Genomic DNA, 18,615 nt, shown 5'->3' with positions numbered 1-18,615 from the left:
GCTCTTCTGGCAGCTGGGGAGAGCCTGGGTCTCTCCGCCTGTCCTGGGCAGGGGGGTCTGGGACACTGCTCGTGGGCTGCTCAGGCCCCCACCCAGGGCAGGTGGAGGGTCCACCCTGGCTCCCCACAACTGCCAGCACAGCTCTCCCTGACCCTGCTCCGGCCAGGGTGGGGGGGCAGCTCGGAGCCACAGTCCAGCAATGATAAGAGCCAGGCGGGCAACTGTGGGGAGCCGCAGCGGACCCTCCACCTGCCCTGGGCAGGGAGCCCGAGCAACCCCCAGGGCAGCCACCCAGGTCTCCCCTCTCCCACTGGCCTGGCATGGAGCCCAGCCGGGGAGCCGGGACGGACCCTCAACCTGCCAGCCGTGCGTGGCAAGAGGAGCCCCGGCCGTGTCCCCAACCCCCAGGCTTCCTGGCCAGCTGAGGGCAGGTGGAGGGTCCACGACTTTGTGTGGGCTCCCCTCCGGCTCTCCCTGATGCCTCAGCCCAGCCCCCATTGTAGAGCCCTGCAAATCTGTGAATATCTGCAGCTATCCGCATCCGATCCACATTTGTGTATCCATACAGGGCTCTATTCATTTTATTCAAGAGCAGACTTTAAAAATATGATGGGTTGAATTCATCTCAATGCATGGGGTCCATGCAACACTTAAGCCTACATCAGCAGTTCAATGGGGCTTGTGCAAGTTCAATGCATTGTGGTTAACTTCACCCTGTGTGAATGTACTAATTGTGAGATATGGCCACAAGCCCTAAAGACCTTTCACCCACAGAACAGATTGCATTGCATTGCAACCATCCCTAAAAGGCCCTGTCAATGTGTCTCAAACCTGCCCTGAAGAAACTACAGTACCAGTAAGGCTGAGAATTTTCAGGCTCCCTATCCCATGGAAAAAGTTGGCCTCTCAGTCTAGATTATCACCAGTTCTGCCAATTAGTGCCACGTGAGATGGGGAGTTTTGTTATGGGAACACCCGTTCACTGAGTTCAGGACTGATTTCACACAGACCACCAACTAGCCATCTGATTTTAATGACATAGGGTCAGATCTTGGAGTCCCTGAACTCCCAAAATTCCCATTGAAATCAATGGGAGATTTATGTGCAGAAGAATTGCAATCTTGGGCCCACAGATGCTTTCAACCTAGGCTCAGTTTGAACAAGCAATCTAAAAGTGAAAGCCACTATGTGTCATTACTAACACCCTCCTGCTCCTTCCCCACCCCCAAAAATCCACTTCCCCCTATTCATGGGTGGGCCTAGGGATAGACAGCTAAAATACTCTTCTTTTAAGGTACTATACTGTTCAATCAGTACTTGCAAAAATGCTGCTTTCAAAGTCTAATCATGCATCCTTGACAGACAACATCACATTTTCAATAAAAGAAGTTGTGCAGAAAATCCCTTGTCTCACTATATGCACAGTTCTCAGGAGGCATGGAAGTTGTAGCAGGATTTGCTCCATAGGCATTTGAGCGATTTTTAGTAAATTTAGATGCTACTGGCAATGATAAAAGGATACAAAATGTTTTGACAAAGGTAATTTTCAAGTTAACAGTGCTCCTTTAAAGTGCACTTTTACTAGGCATCCACATTTTCTTGGGGCCCTTCATTGGCAGCTTAAAGACAGAAATAGGTGTCTTCTACTGACTAATTTCTTTAACTTATTTCTGACACAAAGTGGTCTGTAACAGAAGTGACTATCTATGGCCATTCCCTTCCAGAATTTCTTTAATAAATAGATACCAGAATTGTTTCTGTGAGCATTATCCCTTCCAAGTTACTCTCCTCAGCACCAGGCTGTGGCCTTGGAGGGACACACATGTCTCTGTGAAGAAGTGATATTGGATGAAAAACAGAATCTCATACCATCAAATCTCTGTCAATATAATTTATATTACTTTGCTCTACAAAGATATTTATCACTAGCTGTAACTAAGTGGCATGGGTATAGGGGCAGCAGCGGGTAGGGCTGCCAACTTGCTAACAACAGAAAACGGAACACCCTCGCCCCATCCCTTCTTGGAGGCCCCGCCCTCACTCACTCCACCACCACCCCCGTTACTCGCTCTTCCCCACCCTGGCTCACTCACTCATTTTCACCAGGCTGGAACAGGGGGGTTGGGGTACAGGAGGGGGTGAGGGCACTGGCTGGGGGCACAGGCTCCACGGTGGGCCCAAAATGAGGGGTTCAGGGTGCAGGAGAGAGCTCCGAACTGGGTGCTTTCAACTACCTGAAAGGGGGTTCCAAAGAGGATGGATCTAGTCTGTTCTCAGTGGTAGCAAGTGACGGAACATGGAGTAATGGTATCAAGTTGCAGTGGGGGACGTTTAGGTTGGATATTAGGAAAAACTTTTTCACTAGGAGCATGGTGAAGCACTGGAATGGGTTACCTAGGAAGGTGGTGGAATCTCCTTCCTTCCTTCGAGGTTTTTAAGGCCTGGCTTGACAAAGCCCTGGCTGGGATGATTTAGTTGGGAAATTGGTCCTGCTTTGAGCAGGGGGTTGGACTAGATGACCTCCTGAGGTCCCTTCCAACCCTGATATTCTATGATTCTATGGGGCTGAGTGTTGGGACGCAGGCTCCTGGTGGTGCTTACCTCAGGGCGTTCCTGGAAGTGGCCGGCATGTCCTTCCAGCTTCTAGGCAAAGGGGTGGTCACAGGGCTTCATGTGCCACCCCCGCCCTGAGCACCGGCTCTGCAGCTCCCACTGGCTGTGGTTCCTAGCCAATGGGAGTTGTGGACCCAGCCTTTGGGGCGGAGGCAGCGTGCGGAGCCCCCATGGCTGCCCCCGAGCTGGAGGGATATGTCAGCTACTTCCAGGAGCTGCACAGAGCAGGGAGCTTTCCAGCCCCGCTACGCCACCAACTGGACTTTGAACGGCCTGGCCAGCGAGCCGCCAGGGTCCCTTTTCAACCAGGCATTACAGTAAAAAACCGGACACCTGGCAACCCTAGCAGCAGGTCACTGAGAAAGGGGCGCTCTTGGCACCTGCTCCTTGACACAGAGTTAGACTTGGGTAAACAAAAGAGGCCTGTGCCAGGCTGACCTTTGGGGTTTTGCCCAGGACAGGGCCCAGAAACAGTGTCAATGTCCCACGTGGCATGACCCCCCCCCAGCACAGTCAGAAAGGGGCTCCATTCCCACGCAGGTGCCACTGGCAGCTCTGTGTCCAGTGCCTTTCTCCCAGCAGTTGCCCCCACCACCTAGTGCCCCTCCCCCATGCCTCCCACCAAGGGTTGCCAAGTTTGGTTGGACGGGTCCTGTTCCTGGAGATTTCATCACATGAATTCCTGGAGACTCCAGGCCAATCCTGGAGGGTTGGGAACCCTACTCCCACCCCCACCTGCTCTGCCCCTCTCCCTGGCCCCCATCACCCCCCCCCCGCCGTTCCGCTCCCCTTGTCCCCCCCTCCCCTTCCCCGCCGTTCCGCCGTCTCCAGGGCAGCGTCGGTTGGCCGCGGCCGGCGGCGCCATGAGCCAGCAGCAGCAGCAGCAGCAGCGGGCGCCGCGGCCCCTGTACTTCCCGTCCCTCTACGACCGCGCCGCGCCCAGCGCCGCCCCGCTGGCGGACTGCGGCCTCTGGCGGAAGCTCTTCGTGCCCCTGCGGGGGGGCGCGGCCGGGCCCCAGCGGCCCCCTCCCGGCCTGGGCCCCGCTCCTGCCGCCGCCGCCGCCCGCAGCTGCCCGCGCCCCTGGCCGGCCGGGCTGGCGCCCATCCCCTACGAGCCGCTGCGCTTCTTCTGCCCCGCGGCCGCCAGCGGCGCCGCCCCGCGGGGCCCCGGGCAGCAGCCGGAGGGGGAGATCTGCGAGCTGGGCATCCGCCTCAAGGAGCTGGAGCTGCTGGCGCTGACCGGGGACGGCTCCGACCCGCAGCAGTGTGCGTGTGCGGGCAGGGGCGGCACTCACCCGAGTCCCCTGCCGGCCCTGGGGGCCACTCCGGCCCAGAGCCCGGCACACGCCAGCCGCCCACGGGGCCCTCCGGCTCACAGCTTTCCTGGGCTGTAGCTCTCCCCAGCCACTGACTGAGGCCTGGGCACTGCCCCCAGCAGTCTGGCCTCTACACGCCTGTCCCCAGCCATAAGCACCCCTCACTCCCTTAGTCTCCACATGAGGACCCCCAGTGCAGGGGTATGGACCTTCCGTCCTTTCCCCTCACCCCCCAGCCTCTGGGCAGGAGCATTCATACCCCACTCCCTGGCCCTGCACATCTCTGCATCCATGCCCTTAAAGGAGCTGGCTCCCTGGGGGCTACCCCATGCCCTTAACCAGGACAGCACTTATTGAACAGACTGCATGCAACTTCCCATCCTCACAGCATTAGATGTTTTGAGAGGTGCTCAGGGCTGCTCCCACCTCTGAAAATGCTCATGCTGGCCAGAAAAACAAGGGAACTGTGTTTTTTTCCCCTCCTGTGAAAACAGCATGTCCCTTTATTGAATGTAGGACAGCTGGAAGGAAACTTAGCTTGCTCTCAGAGGTTCCAGCTCTGGCCTGGTCTACACTGGGGGCGGGGGAAATCAATCTAAGGTACGCAACTTCAGCTACATGAATAACATAGCTGAAGACAGGTTTCAGAGTAGCAGCCGTGTTAGTCTGTATCCGCAAAAAAAACAAGAGTACTTGGGGCACCTTAAAGACTAACAAATTTATTTTAGCATGAGCTTTCGTGAGCTGCAGCTCACTTCTTCGGATGCATAGAATGGAACACAGACAGGGGATATTTATACATACAGAGAACATGAAAAGGTGGAAGTATGCATACCAACAGGCAGAGTCTAATCAATTGAGATGAGCTATCATTAGCAGGAGGAAAAAACCTTTTTGAAGTGATAATTAAGATGGCCCATAGAAGGTGTGAGGAGAACTTAACATAGGGAAATAGATTCAATTGGTGTAATGACCCAACCATTCCCAGTCTTTGTTTAGGCCACAGTTAATAGTATCTAGTTTGCATATTAATTCAAGTTCAGCAGTTTCTCTTTGGAGTCTGTTTTTGGTGGCAATTTTGCAACAAAAAAACTTCAAAAACAGACTCCAAAGAGAAACTGCTGAACTTGAATTAATATGCAAACTAGATACTATTAACTGTGGCCTAAACAAAGACTGGGAATGGTTGGGTCATTACACCAACTGAATCTATTTCCCTATGTTAAGTTCTCCTCACACCTTCTATGGGCCATCTTAATTATCACTTCAAAAAGGTTTTTTCCTCCTGCTAATGATAGCTCATCTCAATTGATTAGACTCTGCCTGTTGGTATGCATACTTCCACCTTTTCATGTTCTCTGTATGTATAAATATCCCCTGTCTGTGTTCCATTCTATGCATCCGAAGAAGTGAGCTGCAGCTCACGAAAGCTCATGCTAAAATAAATTTGTTAGTCTTTAAGGTGCCCCAAGTACTCTTGTTTTTTATAGCTAAAGACAACGTACTTATATCTACTTACCGTGGTGTCTTCACTGCAGTAACTCAATGGCTGACAAATCCCCGTTGATTCCGCCTATGCCTTTCAGTCCCATGGAGTACCAGAGTCAACGGGAGAGCTCAGTGGTCATTTTTTATCATGTCTAGACTAGATGCCATAAATCAACCCCCACTGGATCGATCGCTGCCTATCGATCCAGTGGGTAATGTAGACAAGCCCAGAGTGGTAGCCATGTTAGTCTGTATCAGCACAAACAATGAGGAGCCCTTGGGGCACCCTCGAGACTAACAAATTTGTTTGGGCATGAAGAGCGTGAAGAACTGAACAGGCCCTAGCATTAGTATTGAGAGATAGGAGCACTCAGCAGCAGATCACTACTGAAACCAGCATAGGTCAGTAGTGACCTGATGTTCAAAGCTATTGGTGAAATGCCTTTGGTGTTTTCATTTCAGTTACAAGTGAGCAAAATGTCACAGGAAAGGAATAAACAAGAAGCATGGCTGATAACCATTTTTGGCAGTCTCAGAAGAGAAGCCAATCATTGACGGGACATGAAGATTCTCATCTCTTCCCCCAAGCAGAATCACATTGGCAGGAAAATCTGAAACCTTTCAGGAGAGCTAAAGTCACAAAAATTAAAAAGAAAATTTAAATCTATAAGATACAAAAACTCTAAAATATCTAAAAGAAATTGTAACATGTAGCTTTAATTCAATTACTTTACAGAAAATCCATTATTTTATTCTTAGGTGTCAGAATAGTGGATACCTGTTTCCACTTTAATATCTGATTATCTTCAGTGAGTCGTAGTGGTTTACTAACTTTCACATGAAAGTGTGAGTTTTTTTATTAAAATATTTTATATTTACATTAAGTACTAGAGACAAATTAATGTTATGTTCCATTCCTTTCTAGATAAGCTTTTGAAGGCACTAAAAGATGAAAAAGTTCAAGGCATAAAGACAAGACAGAATCTGAAAAAACAGACACCTACATCATTATAAGGATTATTTCAGTTAGCTGTTCTATCATTATGTTACCGTACAGCATTGTAATGGACTCTTCTGTGTGATATATTATTTTACTGATTATATGCTATTCAGTTATACTGCCAAGTTAGAAATGTACAGTATATATTCTCTACTTGGCTTTTTGTACTTTATTTGTCCAATACTGAATATTTCAAATACAAAATAATCGTTTTTGGGTATCAATCTTTATACAATAACTTGAATATTAATGTGTTTGGTTTACCATAATAGCAGTGAGAAAAAGAGAAAGTGACATCTTATCTTGCTTATGTTTCAGGATGAGAGCTGATGTTGATCACCTGGTTACAGCTTTACAAAATTGACGAGGTATATTACTGAAGACAAAGGGCATGGATATTGCCTTCCTCAGAAATATCAGGAATTTAACACTGCTAGAGGCAGGATACTAGTTCAGTGACTAAAATCCTATGTTCTTGTGACAGAGAAAGCACAATAATTCTAAGATACCATGCAGTTCCCCAAAATACACTAAAATACATACTAAGAACAAGAATACTTTTCCCTAGTCTCTCTCTGATGTACATTATGATGCAATACCTGAGCTTATCACCTCCTTCCATCCTAGCCTGTCTTGCTCCCCGGCATGACCCATTTCCACTAACTGGTTCATGGGCCTAGGAACGACAGCCAGCAATGTAAGGATTTTAGGGTGCAGGTAGATGTCTTCCTTCTAATGGGAATCCCCAGCACCCATTTTCCAGAGTGATCACCCTAAAGCCTAGGAAGGTGGTCAATTCCTAGATGGCTTACAATAGCAGGTTTTTCTTGTCCTGAAAAGCCAGTCCTCTTGGATCTAATATCTGACAGGTTTTTTTATATTGATTTCAGTCTTGCATTCCATCTGCACTCAAAATATATCTTTTATATAGTGTGGAGCATAATGTTGTTATCCATAAGGGGAGAAAGAAGAAAATAAATCTACGACTACTTTGTTCTAGCTCAGGGGTTCTCAAACCGGGGGTTGTGATCCCTCAGGGGGTCACGAGGTTATTACATGGAGGGGGGGTCTCAAGAGGTCAGCCTTCAGCCCAAACCTTGCTTTGCCTCCAGCATTTATAATAGCGTTAAATATATAAAAAAAGTTTTTAATTTTAAGGGGAGAGGGGTCGCATTCAGAAACTTGCTATGTGAAAGGGGTCACCAGTACAAAAGTTTAAGAGCTACTGTTCTAGCTGCTTTGAATCATTAGATTTGTAGTGGTAGAGCACAGAACAGATATATCTATTGTTTATAGATTACATGTCCAAAAATCATTTTAAAACAACAAGATTAGTGAATGGGACAATGGAAAAGAGGATATTGGTGAACTAAAAATATTACCCTGACTGCAGTTTAGATGACTATTCATGGGTGCCTGGCTACTCAAGCTGCTATGGCCTCAGAAAAATAAATGAGTTTTATCAAAAGGAATAACGGGATTTCCTATAGGCATTGTTGACCATGCAGCTGCACCACAGACCGCAGGCATTATGACTTGAGATTGTTTTTACCAAAACAAAAATATACTTCAGGAGCTGCCCTTTATCCAAACAGTACAAGTCCTTCATTTAAGAATGCACTTCTCTCTGACCCTTTCATCATGCAACATACATGACTGACTACAATGGTGGGAGACTTAAGAAAAAGCTCATCATAGATAAGGCCAGTTTGATAATTATATTGCAGCAGCAGAAGGATGGATTGTAATTAAAGCATAGGACCGAGGCAGAAGACGTGAATGTTATTCCTAACTCTGCCACAGACTTACTGTTTGATGTTGGTCAAGTCACAGCAACATTTTCAAAAGTGGATCTCTAATGTTGAGTTCCTTCTTTTTTGTGTGCCCAACTTCAGTCTCTTAATATCTGCACACCTGCAGTTGCATTAGTAGTCAATGGGAGTTATGGCTGCTCAGCATCTGAAAGGCAGGCCATAGTTGTCTAAAGCTGGGCACCCAAAATTAGAGGCCATTAACTGAAGATTTTGGCCATGATCTCTGCCTGTGTCATCTGTAAAATGGGGACAACATCTACCTCAGGTAACCGCAAGGCTCAGTTAATTAAATGTCAGTAGAACATAGAGAGTCTCACATAAAAGAGTCTATATAACTACAAAGTATTACAGGGATTTTTTTCTTAATAAATTATTTGATGAAGTTCATGTTTTATGACTTTGTGTGTTTGATTGGGGCTTTTTGTATTGTCAGGACCATACTAGATTTTATTGTCCTTTAGAGACATGTAGCATTTTCAGAGGGATAATGTCCTGGTGCACCTGAGAGAATAAACTGTTAATTGAGAACAGTGTTCAAAAGGCATGTCATTTCACGAGCCAAAACAGAAGCAAGAATGGTAGGGAGATTGAAGGCCAAGAGAATAGTTACAATAAATGCATAGAACTGCTGACTGAATCTAAGGAGCATCAGGAAGGAAGCAAGAAGGAAACATGATTATCTAAAAATTGTATGACTTGTAGGTTTTGTGGTTTTTTTTTTTTTAACCCTAGTGCATGTCCACTAGATGGCGGTATGAACCAATATTTACAGCAGCTCAGGAGGGACTGTATAGCAATTAATACATCAAAACCAATCCCATCATCATTCCACCCTGGGACTAACAAGGTGAACAAACTATTCAACCCAGTTTTGGGATAGGAGAACTCTGGGATGGACGTAACAGCATATTACCACCACCTTGTTGCCTGTCATCCTTTAGATTTAAGCTGCATCATATATCTGGTCAGCACCAACTGTGCCAAAACACATTCTGCAGTATTGTCTAGTCATGTTTCAGTGATACATGCAATGGCAAGAATCTCATCCTTCATAAAATATGGAGTTGAACTTTAGTAACTAGGACCTTGCATTAATCAGTATGAGCAAAAGGTTAGGATTTTTATCCCCCAAGAAATGATTACAGGTGAAACCAATGGAATCAAGATTAAATATAATTCAGGTTCATGCTTTACACAGTCCTTCCTGTCACACCCATTACCACAGAATTCAAGGTACCTAGGTCCTAACCACCAAATCCTCCAGGTTTCCATATCCCTGGGCATATGGTCCAGTAGTTGGGACACTAACCTGCAACTTGAAAGAAAACTCCCTGCTTCACCAGTCTTCCTGTGTGACCTTGGACAATACAGGTAGGCCCACATTGCTAAAGATATTTAGGCATTGTTCTGCTCAGTGTTGCAAAGCCAAAGTGATTTGGATGGCTAACTCATTTTCAAATGTGATTTAAGCCCTCAGGTGTCCCACTGACTCAGCGAGGATTAGGCTACTTCTCCTTAGTGTATGTGCAACAGGCCTCAGGTAGCATATGACCAGGATTCATCACCAAATTTGGTTTGCCTGTGGGATCATTAACTTCCCTGATGGAGAGTGTAATGTAAATGCTGATCCATGCCCCCCATTAGGCTACTAAATGCCTTACAATGATGAGCAGAGCAATACCTAAACACTTTTACAAATCTGGACCTTAGTTTCTCTGGGTCTTAGTTCCCCATTTAAAGAATAGACATGAGTACTTTTCAGAAGTGTGCTGAGGATAAAGACATAAATTTAAAGAAACATTATGAGCACAGGTGCCAACTTTTCAAAGGATTAGGTTACTCTGTCAACCTTCCCTCAAATGCCTGAGTGCTCCTATGAGACTATGAAATAATAAACATAGCAGGACACATTGCTGTAGTGCAGTGACTTCTGTGGAGTCTATGTTATTCACTAAAAGGCAAGCATGGCCCAGTATATATAAATTATCAATTACAAATATCAAGCAACTACATAAGGGAAATGGGAGATACTTAATAAAATATGTCACTGGGTTCAGGATGCAATCCAGCCCAGAGAGGGGTTGTGTCACCACTTGTCCTGCAATGCTGGATGCCTTACAATGCTTTGCTACCGTAGCTCCCAGCCTGGGATGCTCACAACCAGCCTGCAAATCACATGCTGAAATGTCTGTGCGCTAGATACAGCCCCTCTGTTTCAGCTACTCTGACCCCAGCAGCCTCTCTCATCTTCATTACCCTACTCTGGCTTCCAACCAGCAAGGTGACCCCAACATATGTCCCATTCCAAATTTCCCCAAAATGGTGTGTTCTACAGTGTCCAGCCCTCTCCAGGACAGCTCAGAGAAATAATAAGGTTCATTTGTTCCTCTGAAGACATAAAAGCATATCACAGCTTATTACTTCAGGTGGGGTAAATACACCCTTCCATTTAAACTCCAGCATTGACAGTTGGTTTATAGTCCAAATAAAACAAGTTTATTTAGAGGACATAATGATAGGTAAATGATGCCAAGTAAAAAGAATTAAGTTAGAAAGAGTTGCATGCAAATAAAAGTGAAAACAATCTAGCAAAATACAGACTTTGTTCAACATTGTTTCTTACCTATATTCAGTTTTCATGGACTTCAAACACCCCCACCTTAGTTGAAGGACCAATCTTTTTCAGCTAAGAAGAGCTCTGTTCTCTCGTGTCTGTGTAGTGAGGGCTGTCAAAGATGGCTTTTCTCTTTGCTTGTATATTCTAAAAGTCAATGACTTTGTTTCAAGAGGCAGGATGTGAGTGTCCTATCACCCTGTATGTAAATAAGGCTTCCATTGCTCTATTTCCACCATTCTTAATTTACATAGAAGACAGGTAAAGAGCTGCCTTATTTCCTGTCTGGGAGTGTGAAGGGGTGAGCTCCCAACACTAACCCAGCAACATCCTGGATTAGGCCAGGTGGGCCCAATCTACTAATTAGGCTGAAGCAGGAGAGCTTTAGGCTGGAGGCAACTAATTAGAAACAGGATCACCTGTGCAAAGCCAAGTAGCTGGCTGTAGTATGGGCAGCTGGGGAAGGCTTCAGGAAAACAGGCAGCAGTCACTTCCTGGGAAAAGGGAGGTGGGTTGTGGTGAGGGTGAGAAAGGAAAAGGAAAAGGGGGAAAAAAAAGAAGAACCAAGCATGTTAGGGAGCAGAGAGGAAAGCCCACAACTGCTGAGTTGAGGGTCCCTGGACTGGAACCCACAGTAGAGGGTGGGCCTGGGCTCCCCTATCAGCCACTGGGGAGTGGCAAGGGTGTTGTAGGTACCAGCCAGCAGGTCTGGAAAGACTGGATTTCCCTGGAAGGGGAGGACTTTGGTGACCTGGCTGTAGTGCCAAGCCACAGAGAGGAAGCTGCAGACTCAGGAGTGAGCACGGGAAAACAAAATGGGAGAGACCTCCCTGGAGAGAATGCAAGCTAGCAGAGCTAATCCCCAGAACAGCCAGCAGGAGGTGCTGCTCATGGTGAGTGGACCCTGTGACAGGGAGGGAAGGTGTTTCTCCCTGTTTGATCACAGACCTTAAAGCATACCTGCCCTGTGTCCATGTTTCCTTATGGTGTTAATCACCAGTGTGTCAATGGTTTTCAAAAAACAACCTCATTATACACACTTCTATAATACAGTAATATTGCATACAATCAATTGATTCAACTGCTTATCACTTGAAGTTCAGGTCCTTCAGCTGCCCCCCATCTTTATAGATCAGTAAACCTTGGCAATGTATTCTTTGAAAAGTAAGTCAGACCAAGTTTCTCTCTCATGCTTTTGTCTCTTCCCCCACTTGTTGGGTTGAATTGTTCACCTAATATGTAAAAATGGTATTTCATTGTTGTTGCCTGAAGACTGGGTGGTCAGAGACTCAAATACACATTACCTTGTCTAAGACAGAGTGTGCTTATACCTTGCTTACCAAATAATTTAAAAAATATAATTCTAGCACATTCATAAGTTTTTGTACACCCCTGTGCATACATCATGCAATAATATTAATAGCTAGCAAGTTATTAGTTTTCCAATGACACAGATTATAACCATAGTAAATTGAGGCACACTGAACCTGTCAGACCAGCTGAAACTCATTACCTGATAACAGTGAGCCTCTGGCATTTGGATGTTCTTAGGATCACACCTCTCTCCCATACACAGCTGCAGGAAGGTTAGCCACTGGCTGACATGAAGGCAGCCAATCAGAGCCCTCTTTCCTGCAGGGGAAGCTGCTACCATATTTTCTTTCCCCTTCATATGGAAGAAACCTGGTTTGTCACCTTTGTCTGTTTACAATCTTCAGGACATAATGTCAAAGTATCCATAATTTCACCTACCAAGCTGTTACAAACATTTCTTGACATTAATGACCTGTGTGGTGGTAGATTTTTAAATGATATATTACGTCACCCTTTAAATAAATACAATGACACTAATGTGTGAGGTGTAAAGAGCATGCCGGGCCTGACAAGAGTTGCTGGATATGGAGCAGTGAACCACAAATGGGCCTCTGCCACAATCTCCCCCTGAAATGAAGCATGGTTAATAATCTCACTTGGAAATATATGCACATTTGCAGAACTGTGGGCATGTGCTTGCCTGCAGTGTGTGTGTGCATGAACTGCACATGCTATTCCTACAGTTTGAATACAATTGCATTAATGACCTATGGAAACGAAACAACCAACATTAATGACATCAAAATGGTTACTTGTACGTGCAAAATTTGTTACTATTTTTCTTTCCTGTTTTCCTTGGATTTTATTACCAATAATTTGTTCTCAACTATGGCAGCATATAGTGCTTTTTTATACTAGTTAGTGCATCTGCAAACCTTATGTTTATTGATTTCCTTTATAGATATTATTAAAATATACAAACTAGAAAGAGAATATCAACATACTATTCACATTGTTTGCATGAGGCAAAAACAACGTAGATGCTAGTTAGGAAAAGGTAACTATACAGTTAAAGGTTTGTGCCTCTCAGACCAATTTTGTAAAGCACTCTGGTGAATCAACCAATCCATCTGCACTGCACTTAGGAAAGTAACAATTTGGACCAAGATTTTGATTCATGGGCAAAGTTTTCAAAATGTCAGCAAGGTGTCCCCTTTCATTTCCAGCTTTTTAACAAGGAAGGCTTCTCAAAGAGCAGCTTGTAACATCTCCACAGCCAACCTCAGGGGTGAGCAATGATACCCATCGCTCTGAAAGCAGTGAGTGTCCACAGTGATACCCATTGTTTCTTCCATGGAATGCAGTTAATTATTTCACTTCAGAAATCTGAAGCGGCTTTGGCTGCTTTGTGGTGGGAACAGTTAGATACTAAGACTTCATAGACAAGAAAACATTTGAGCTGTATTTTAAAGTACTTTGCAACAAGCAACTAGGTCCACCAGCTTTCAAATCTCTTCCTCTTCTGAGCTCACTATGATAAAATGTTCCAAACATAGGCCTGACCATAAGGGATCATTAGAGAGTAAAATAGTCTTAAACTAGAACTATTTTAATTTACCCTGGAACAGCTGATATACGAAATCCAAAAACAATGTTACAATACTAGTACCTCTTGTATTTTCAAAGAGGTGTGCAGAATTTTAGTCACCTGACTTTTGAAAATTTAGGGCTAAGGGCCTAGCATCCATACTGAAAAGCAAGGAAATTAAGAGCTATCCCTTAACTCTAGGAAAACTGGCCACTTTGTAGGTGGTTGATAACTGGAGACTGGGCTTGACAGCAAATAGGAATCACTAATCAATAGATTAAGCAGGATTTCTAGGAGATGATACATAGGACAGGTTGAGATCTTGAAGCAAGTAATTAACAAGACTAGGCAGTTGTTTCGTACCACAGATTTACATAAGGAGATATATGCTATACCACTACGTGAGCTGAAAAAAAACCCAGCATAAAAACAGAGCAACCTCAGGGGTCATTTAATGTTTTACAGCAGCCTCCCAAAGTCTGACCTACAATCCAGACCCACTGTAGTGGTGTCCACTACCAGGACTCCCTTAATGGCCTTATTCTGTGTCTGTCCTGAGAGGAAATTCCTTCCTGGCACAGTTCCAGCCTCTATATGCTGCCAAGGTGAATGGTCCCTTGAAATATTTGTTAACTGCTTGTACGTACGAACTAAAAAAAGAACAGGAGTATTTGTGGCACCTTAGAGACTAACAAATTTATTTCAGCATGAGCTTTCGTGAGCTACAGCTCTCTTCTTCAGATGCATAGAATGGAACACACAGACAGGAGATATTTATACATACAGAGAACATGAAAAGGTGGAAGTATGCATACCAACAGGAAGAGTCTAATCAATTGAGATGAGCTATCATCAGCAGGAGAAAAAAAACCTTTTGAAGTGATAATTAAGATGACCATAGGAGGTGTGAGGAGAACTTAACATAGGGAAATAGATTCAATTAGTGTAATGACCCAACCATTCCCAGTCTCTGTTTAAGCCTGAGTTAATTGTATCTAATTTGCATATTAATTCGAGTTCAGCAGTCTCTCTTTGAAGTCTGTTTTTGAAGTTTTTTTGTTGCAAAATTGCCACCTTCAAGTCTGTCACTGAGTGGTTAGAGAGGTTGAAGTGTTCTCCCACTGGTTCTTGAATGTTATGATTCCTGATGTCAGATTTGTGTCCATTTATTCTTTTGCGTAGAGACTGTCCGGTTTGGCCAATGTACATGGCAGAGGGGCATTGCTGGCACATATCACAGTGGTAGATGTGCAGGTGAAGAGCCCCTGATGGCATGGCTGATGTGATTAGTACTAACAGTACTAACTGTTTGTTAGTCTATAAGGTGCAACAGAACTCTTTGCTGCTTTTACAGATCCAGACTAACACGGCTACCCATCTGATATTGTACTAAGCAGTGACACTTTGAGTTAGTTTCCCAAACCCAAAGAAGAGCTCTGTGTAAGCTCAAAAGCCTCTCTCTCTAATAGAAGTTGGTCCAATAAAAACAATTATATCAGCCCCCCCTTGTCTCTATAATATTCTGGGACAATATGGCTACACCACCTGCATAGAACAACAATGTCAAGAGTCCCAGAAAAGGAGTGGGAAGGAAATATTATCAGGCAACAACCCCTCTTTACTGCATGCTCCCTTCAAGAAAAGAAATCTAGGCAAGAGTAAATGACTTTCCTCTGCCGCTTCTGCCCCTGTCTGAAAGGCGTAATGTGCACAGATATAAGGGAAGTGGCCAGTTGCAACAAAGATCCCAAGTTGACAAGGAAACTCCAGATAGGAGACTTGGGATCTACAAGTCATCCCTAAATTCTGTGATGCTTGCTGTTTGTGCTCCTGCCCCACACTTCAAGGCTTCACACACCTTCTCCTTGGAGGGAAGAGCAAAGCTCCCTCACTCAAGTTTTTACATGTGAGGGGAGCATCAGGGCCTCAGGAGGTCACTCCACACCCTTGGAATCTCTAGTGATTCCAAGAGAGCTGTATGATCACCATTAAACTGTACGGCAGCATATTTCAAAAGATCATATCAAATGCTGCAAATAACTGTTTCAGTTACATGCTTTACTCTGGGGGTGAGACAGAAAGGAAAACAGTAATCAAAAGGAGAAAAGTAAGGCATGCTCCACTATAATGATGAGTAATATACAATCTCCAGCAAGCAGCCAGAGCAGCTCGTCTATTGGAAAGGACACATCAGGAACAACCACCAGTTAGCAAAGCATGTTTTAAGATGTTTTATTTAATTTGCCAAAATTGCCAAGAAAGAACATATACAACTTCAACTAAGCAAAATCAACTAATACTAAAAACAAATTCTATGAAAGCATATGCTTCTATTCTGTAATCACTCTACAATTCAGAATGAAAACAAATCCATTTGTAATGGCCCAAACATGTTAACTGGTTATTTGTCAATGATATGTATAATTGTAGCATTAGTACGTCATGTTTTTAATAAAAAAGGATACAATTCCTGGATATTTCATTGTAATTGCATAGTATGGTATTAATATTCATTATTCTCCTTCAATTTAGTCTCCAGACTTTGTCTTACAAATTGCTGCTGAAACTCTTAATTATGCAACTTTTCTTGATTTCAGAAATCTCTAATTTGCCCTTTTGAAAATGGGCAAATATGCTTGAGAAGTCATGAACAATTTTCATTTACACAACTTGTTACAGTGAAGAGGAATCATGCTGTGAACAAAGATAAAATGACTATTTTCATCATATGCAGGGTTAGTCCTTTTGATAATTCAAAGATGCAAAAATACATTTTAATTGAAAAGTGAGCTGATTTGCATGGAACAGGAAGCAATTTTTGTAGTTAATATTCTATTTTAGGAAAATCTTCTAAAATTTAGAAGCTAATACTGGAAAGGCTTCTTAGCAAATATGAGAATAGCCTCAGGTGGAGTTTTTCCCTTTAAATAACTGCATTTTCCAATGTTTTTAAAACATCTGGTAATTTGGAGACTCCTGTACAGTTGAAAAAATCCACAACAATAAACATTCTGTACTATTATAACAGCTTCCACCCAGGGATCTCAAAATACCTAACCAATATTAGTGAATTACACCTCACAACACACCTGAGATACAAGGCAATATTATTACCCCCCATTTCACAGATAGAGAAGCTGATGCTTAGCAAGGGTAAATTATTTATTCAATGTCACACAGGAGTCTGTAGAAAAGACAGGAACAGACCTTGGGTCTCCCAAATCCCAAACCTGTGTTTTAACTACAGGACCATCCATCCTCTCTTTAAACAACATGATACTTGTGCAACTTAATAAATGGATGGAAATAAGGGCTCACTCCTGCTCCCTTGAAAAATCTAGGGGAATTTTGACAATGGCTTCAATGGAAGAAGGGAAATATATTTGTGTCTTTTAATGCATTTTCTATCACGTCATCAGCAAGCTTCAGCAAACAAGACACTGATCTATGGAATATCACAGCAGTTAATTAATATATACACATTACCTTTGTGGCCTGATTCTCCTGTCACACCAGTTTTATACCAGTGTTCTAAATGAAGTTACTTTTGATTTACACTGGTGTGAAAGCGGAATCATAAAATATATGTATACAGCAGGTAAAGTGTTAAATCAAGCAAAACGTTGAAGAACCTTTGATGCTGTATCCATTTTGTTTTTTTAGGAGACCAATTCAACCATAGCGAAAATGTTACTTGAAGTTGGGCTAACGGTGCTGCATTGTTTAATTCTGACCTATCATTCACATTCAAAGGCTAGCTCCATCTTGGTTTTGAGTTTTGGACACTACTGTTATTCTCAATGATGCTACTGTGTTTCTGGTACTATACTAACTAAGGGCTGAATGCACAAATCAGAAGAAAAAAAACTAAGTATTTGCAGTCTTTGTGGCATGCAAAGTTCTATGGAAACTAATTTTGGATGGTTTCTTGCACTTTGCACAGTTCAGAATATAGACAAGGCCAAAGACAGCGTGTACACCCAGAATTTACCTACACTCAGATTTTTCCTGTTTCTGAGGGTTTTTTTAAAAAGAAAACAAGAAAGGAACAAATTCGCCACTAAAAAAAAGTACATAAAACTGCTTTTAAACAGCTCTATTCAAACCAATAGTGCTGCCACTTTCTAATGTATGGTTAACCCACATTTCCTGTGAGCCCATGCACTACAGGAATCAAGAGATCCTGCCACTTGCTATTTTACAGTGGTGACAGGCTTCTTACGTCCTGGTCAATCAGCTGGCATAAGCTGCATTATTTTGCTGGTCCATGTGATCTACACTAAAATATCCATTTCTGAAAATTTAAGTCATTTAATTGCGCCTAGGAGCATATGTCAGAAGGAGCTGTTTAAAAAAAGTCATGTACACAGGCACTTTTCATGTGGTCCCATTGGAGTCTGCTAAATCCAGTGCTCCATGCCACAGGTGTGTGACTTTAAATGATGACATTGTATGCCACGGTGTTTTGAGAATAGTTTACGGGGAACAGAAATGCATTCAGCCACAACAAACTAAGGCATATCCTTGAATATTTGATCTGCTTTGTAAATATGTCACTCAGTGGAGACAATTTTCTGTACCATTTACACTCCTTTGCAGCCTTTATTGTCTACTATGTAAATGTATATCTATACAGTTATTAATTATTTATAGACTATAATAGGTTGAAACTGCTCCTTGGGAACTGACAGTCGAGTGTTGAAAACTATATTCAGGCACTTTTAAAAACAAGCATTATTTTGACCCAATGTAAGGTTTCATACAATATCTCTGTATTGTATTTAAACCATAGTCAAACCAGATATTATATACTTGATAAACTAGCAGCTCTGGGCCTGATTCTTTCACCAGCTTTACCCAACTGCTTG

The 18,615-nt window shown here is 43.6% G+C and overlaps 1 protein-coding gene across 3 annotated transcripts; it reads left to right on the top strand.

Annotated features, from left to right (window-relative positions):
• Positions 1-3,455: 3,455 nt before the first annotated feature.
• On the top strand, positions 3,456-6,972 carry C4H11orf91 (chromosome 4 C11orf91 homolog). Of its 3 annotated transcripts, none has more exons than XM_039539055.1 (3): positions 3,456-3,879; positions 6,343-6,442; positions 6,736-6,972. In XM_039539055.1, the coding sequence occupies exons 1-2, from the start codon at positions 3,477-3,479 to the stop codon at positions 6,429-6,431; spliced, it is 492 nt and encodes a 163-aa protein (XP_039394989.1). In that variant the 5' UTR covers positions 3,456-3,476; the 3' UTR covers positions 6,432-6,442; positions 6,736-6,972. The 3 variants fall into 3 exon arrangements, with proteins under 3 accessions (XP_039394989.1, XP_039394988.1, XP_039394987.1); XM_039539054.1 differs by having other exon boundaries at positions 6,343-6,478; XM_039539053.1 differs by lacking the exon at positions 6,736-6,972 and having other exon boundaries at positions 6,343-6,637.
• The last annotated feature ends 11,643 nt before the right edge of the window (positions 6,973-18,615 follow it).

Source organism: Mauremys reevesii, linkage group 4 (genome assembly GCF_016161935.1).
Source record: "Mauremys reevesii isolate NIE-2019 linkage group 4, ASM1616193v1, whole genome shotgun sequence".
In the NCBI taxonomy this organism is placed as follows: Eukaryota; Metazoa; Chordata; order Testudines; family Geoemydidae; genus Mauremys; species Mauremys reevesii.
Note: the sequence above shows the minus strand (reverse complement) of the source record. Positions and strands in the feature narration are given on the sequence as shown.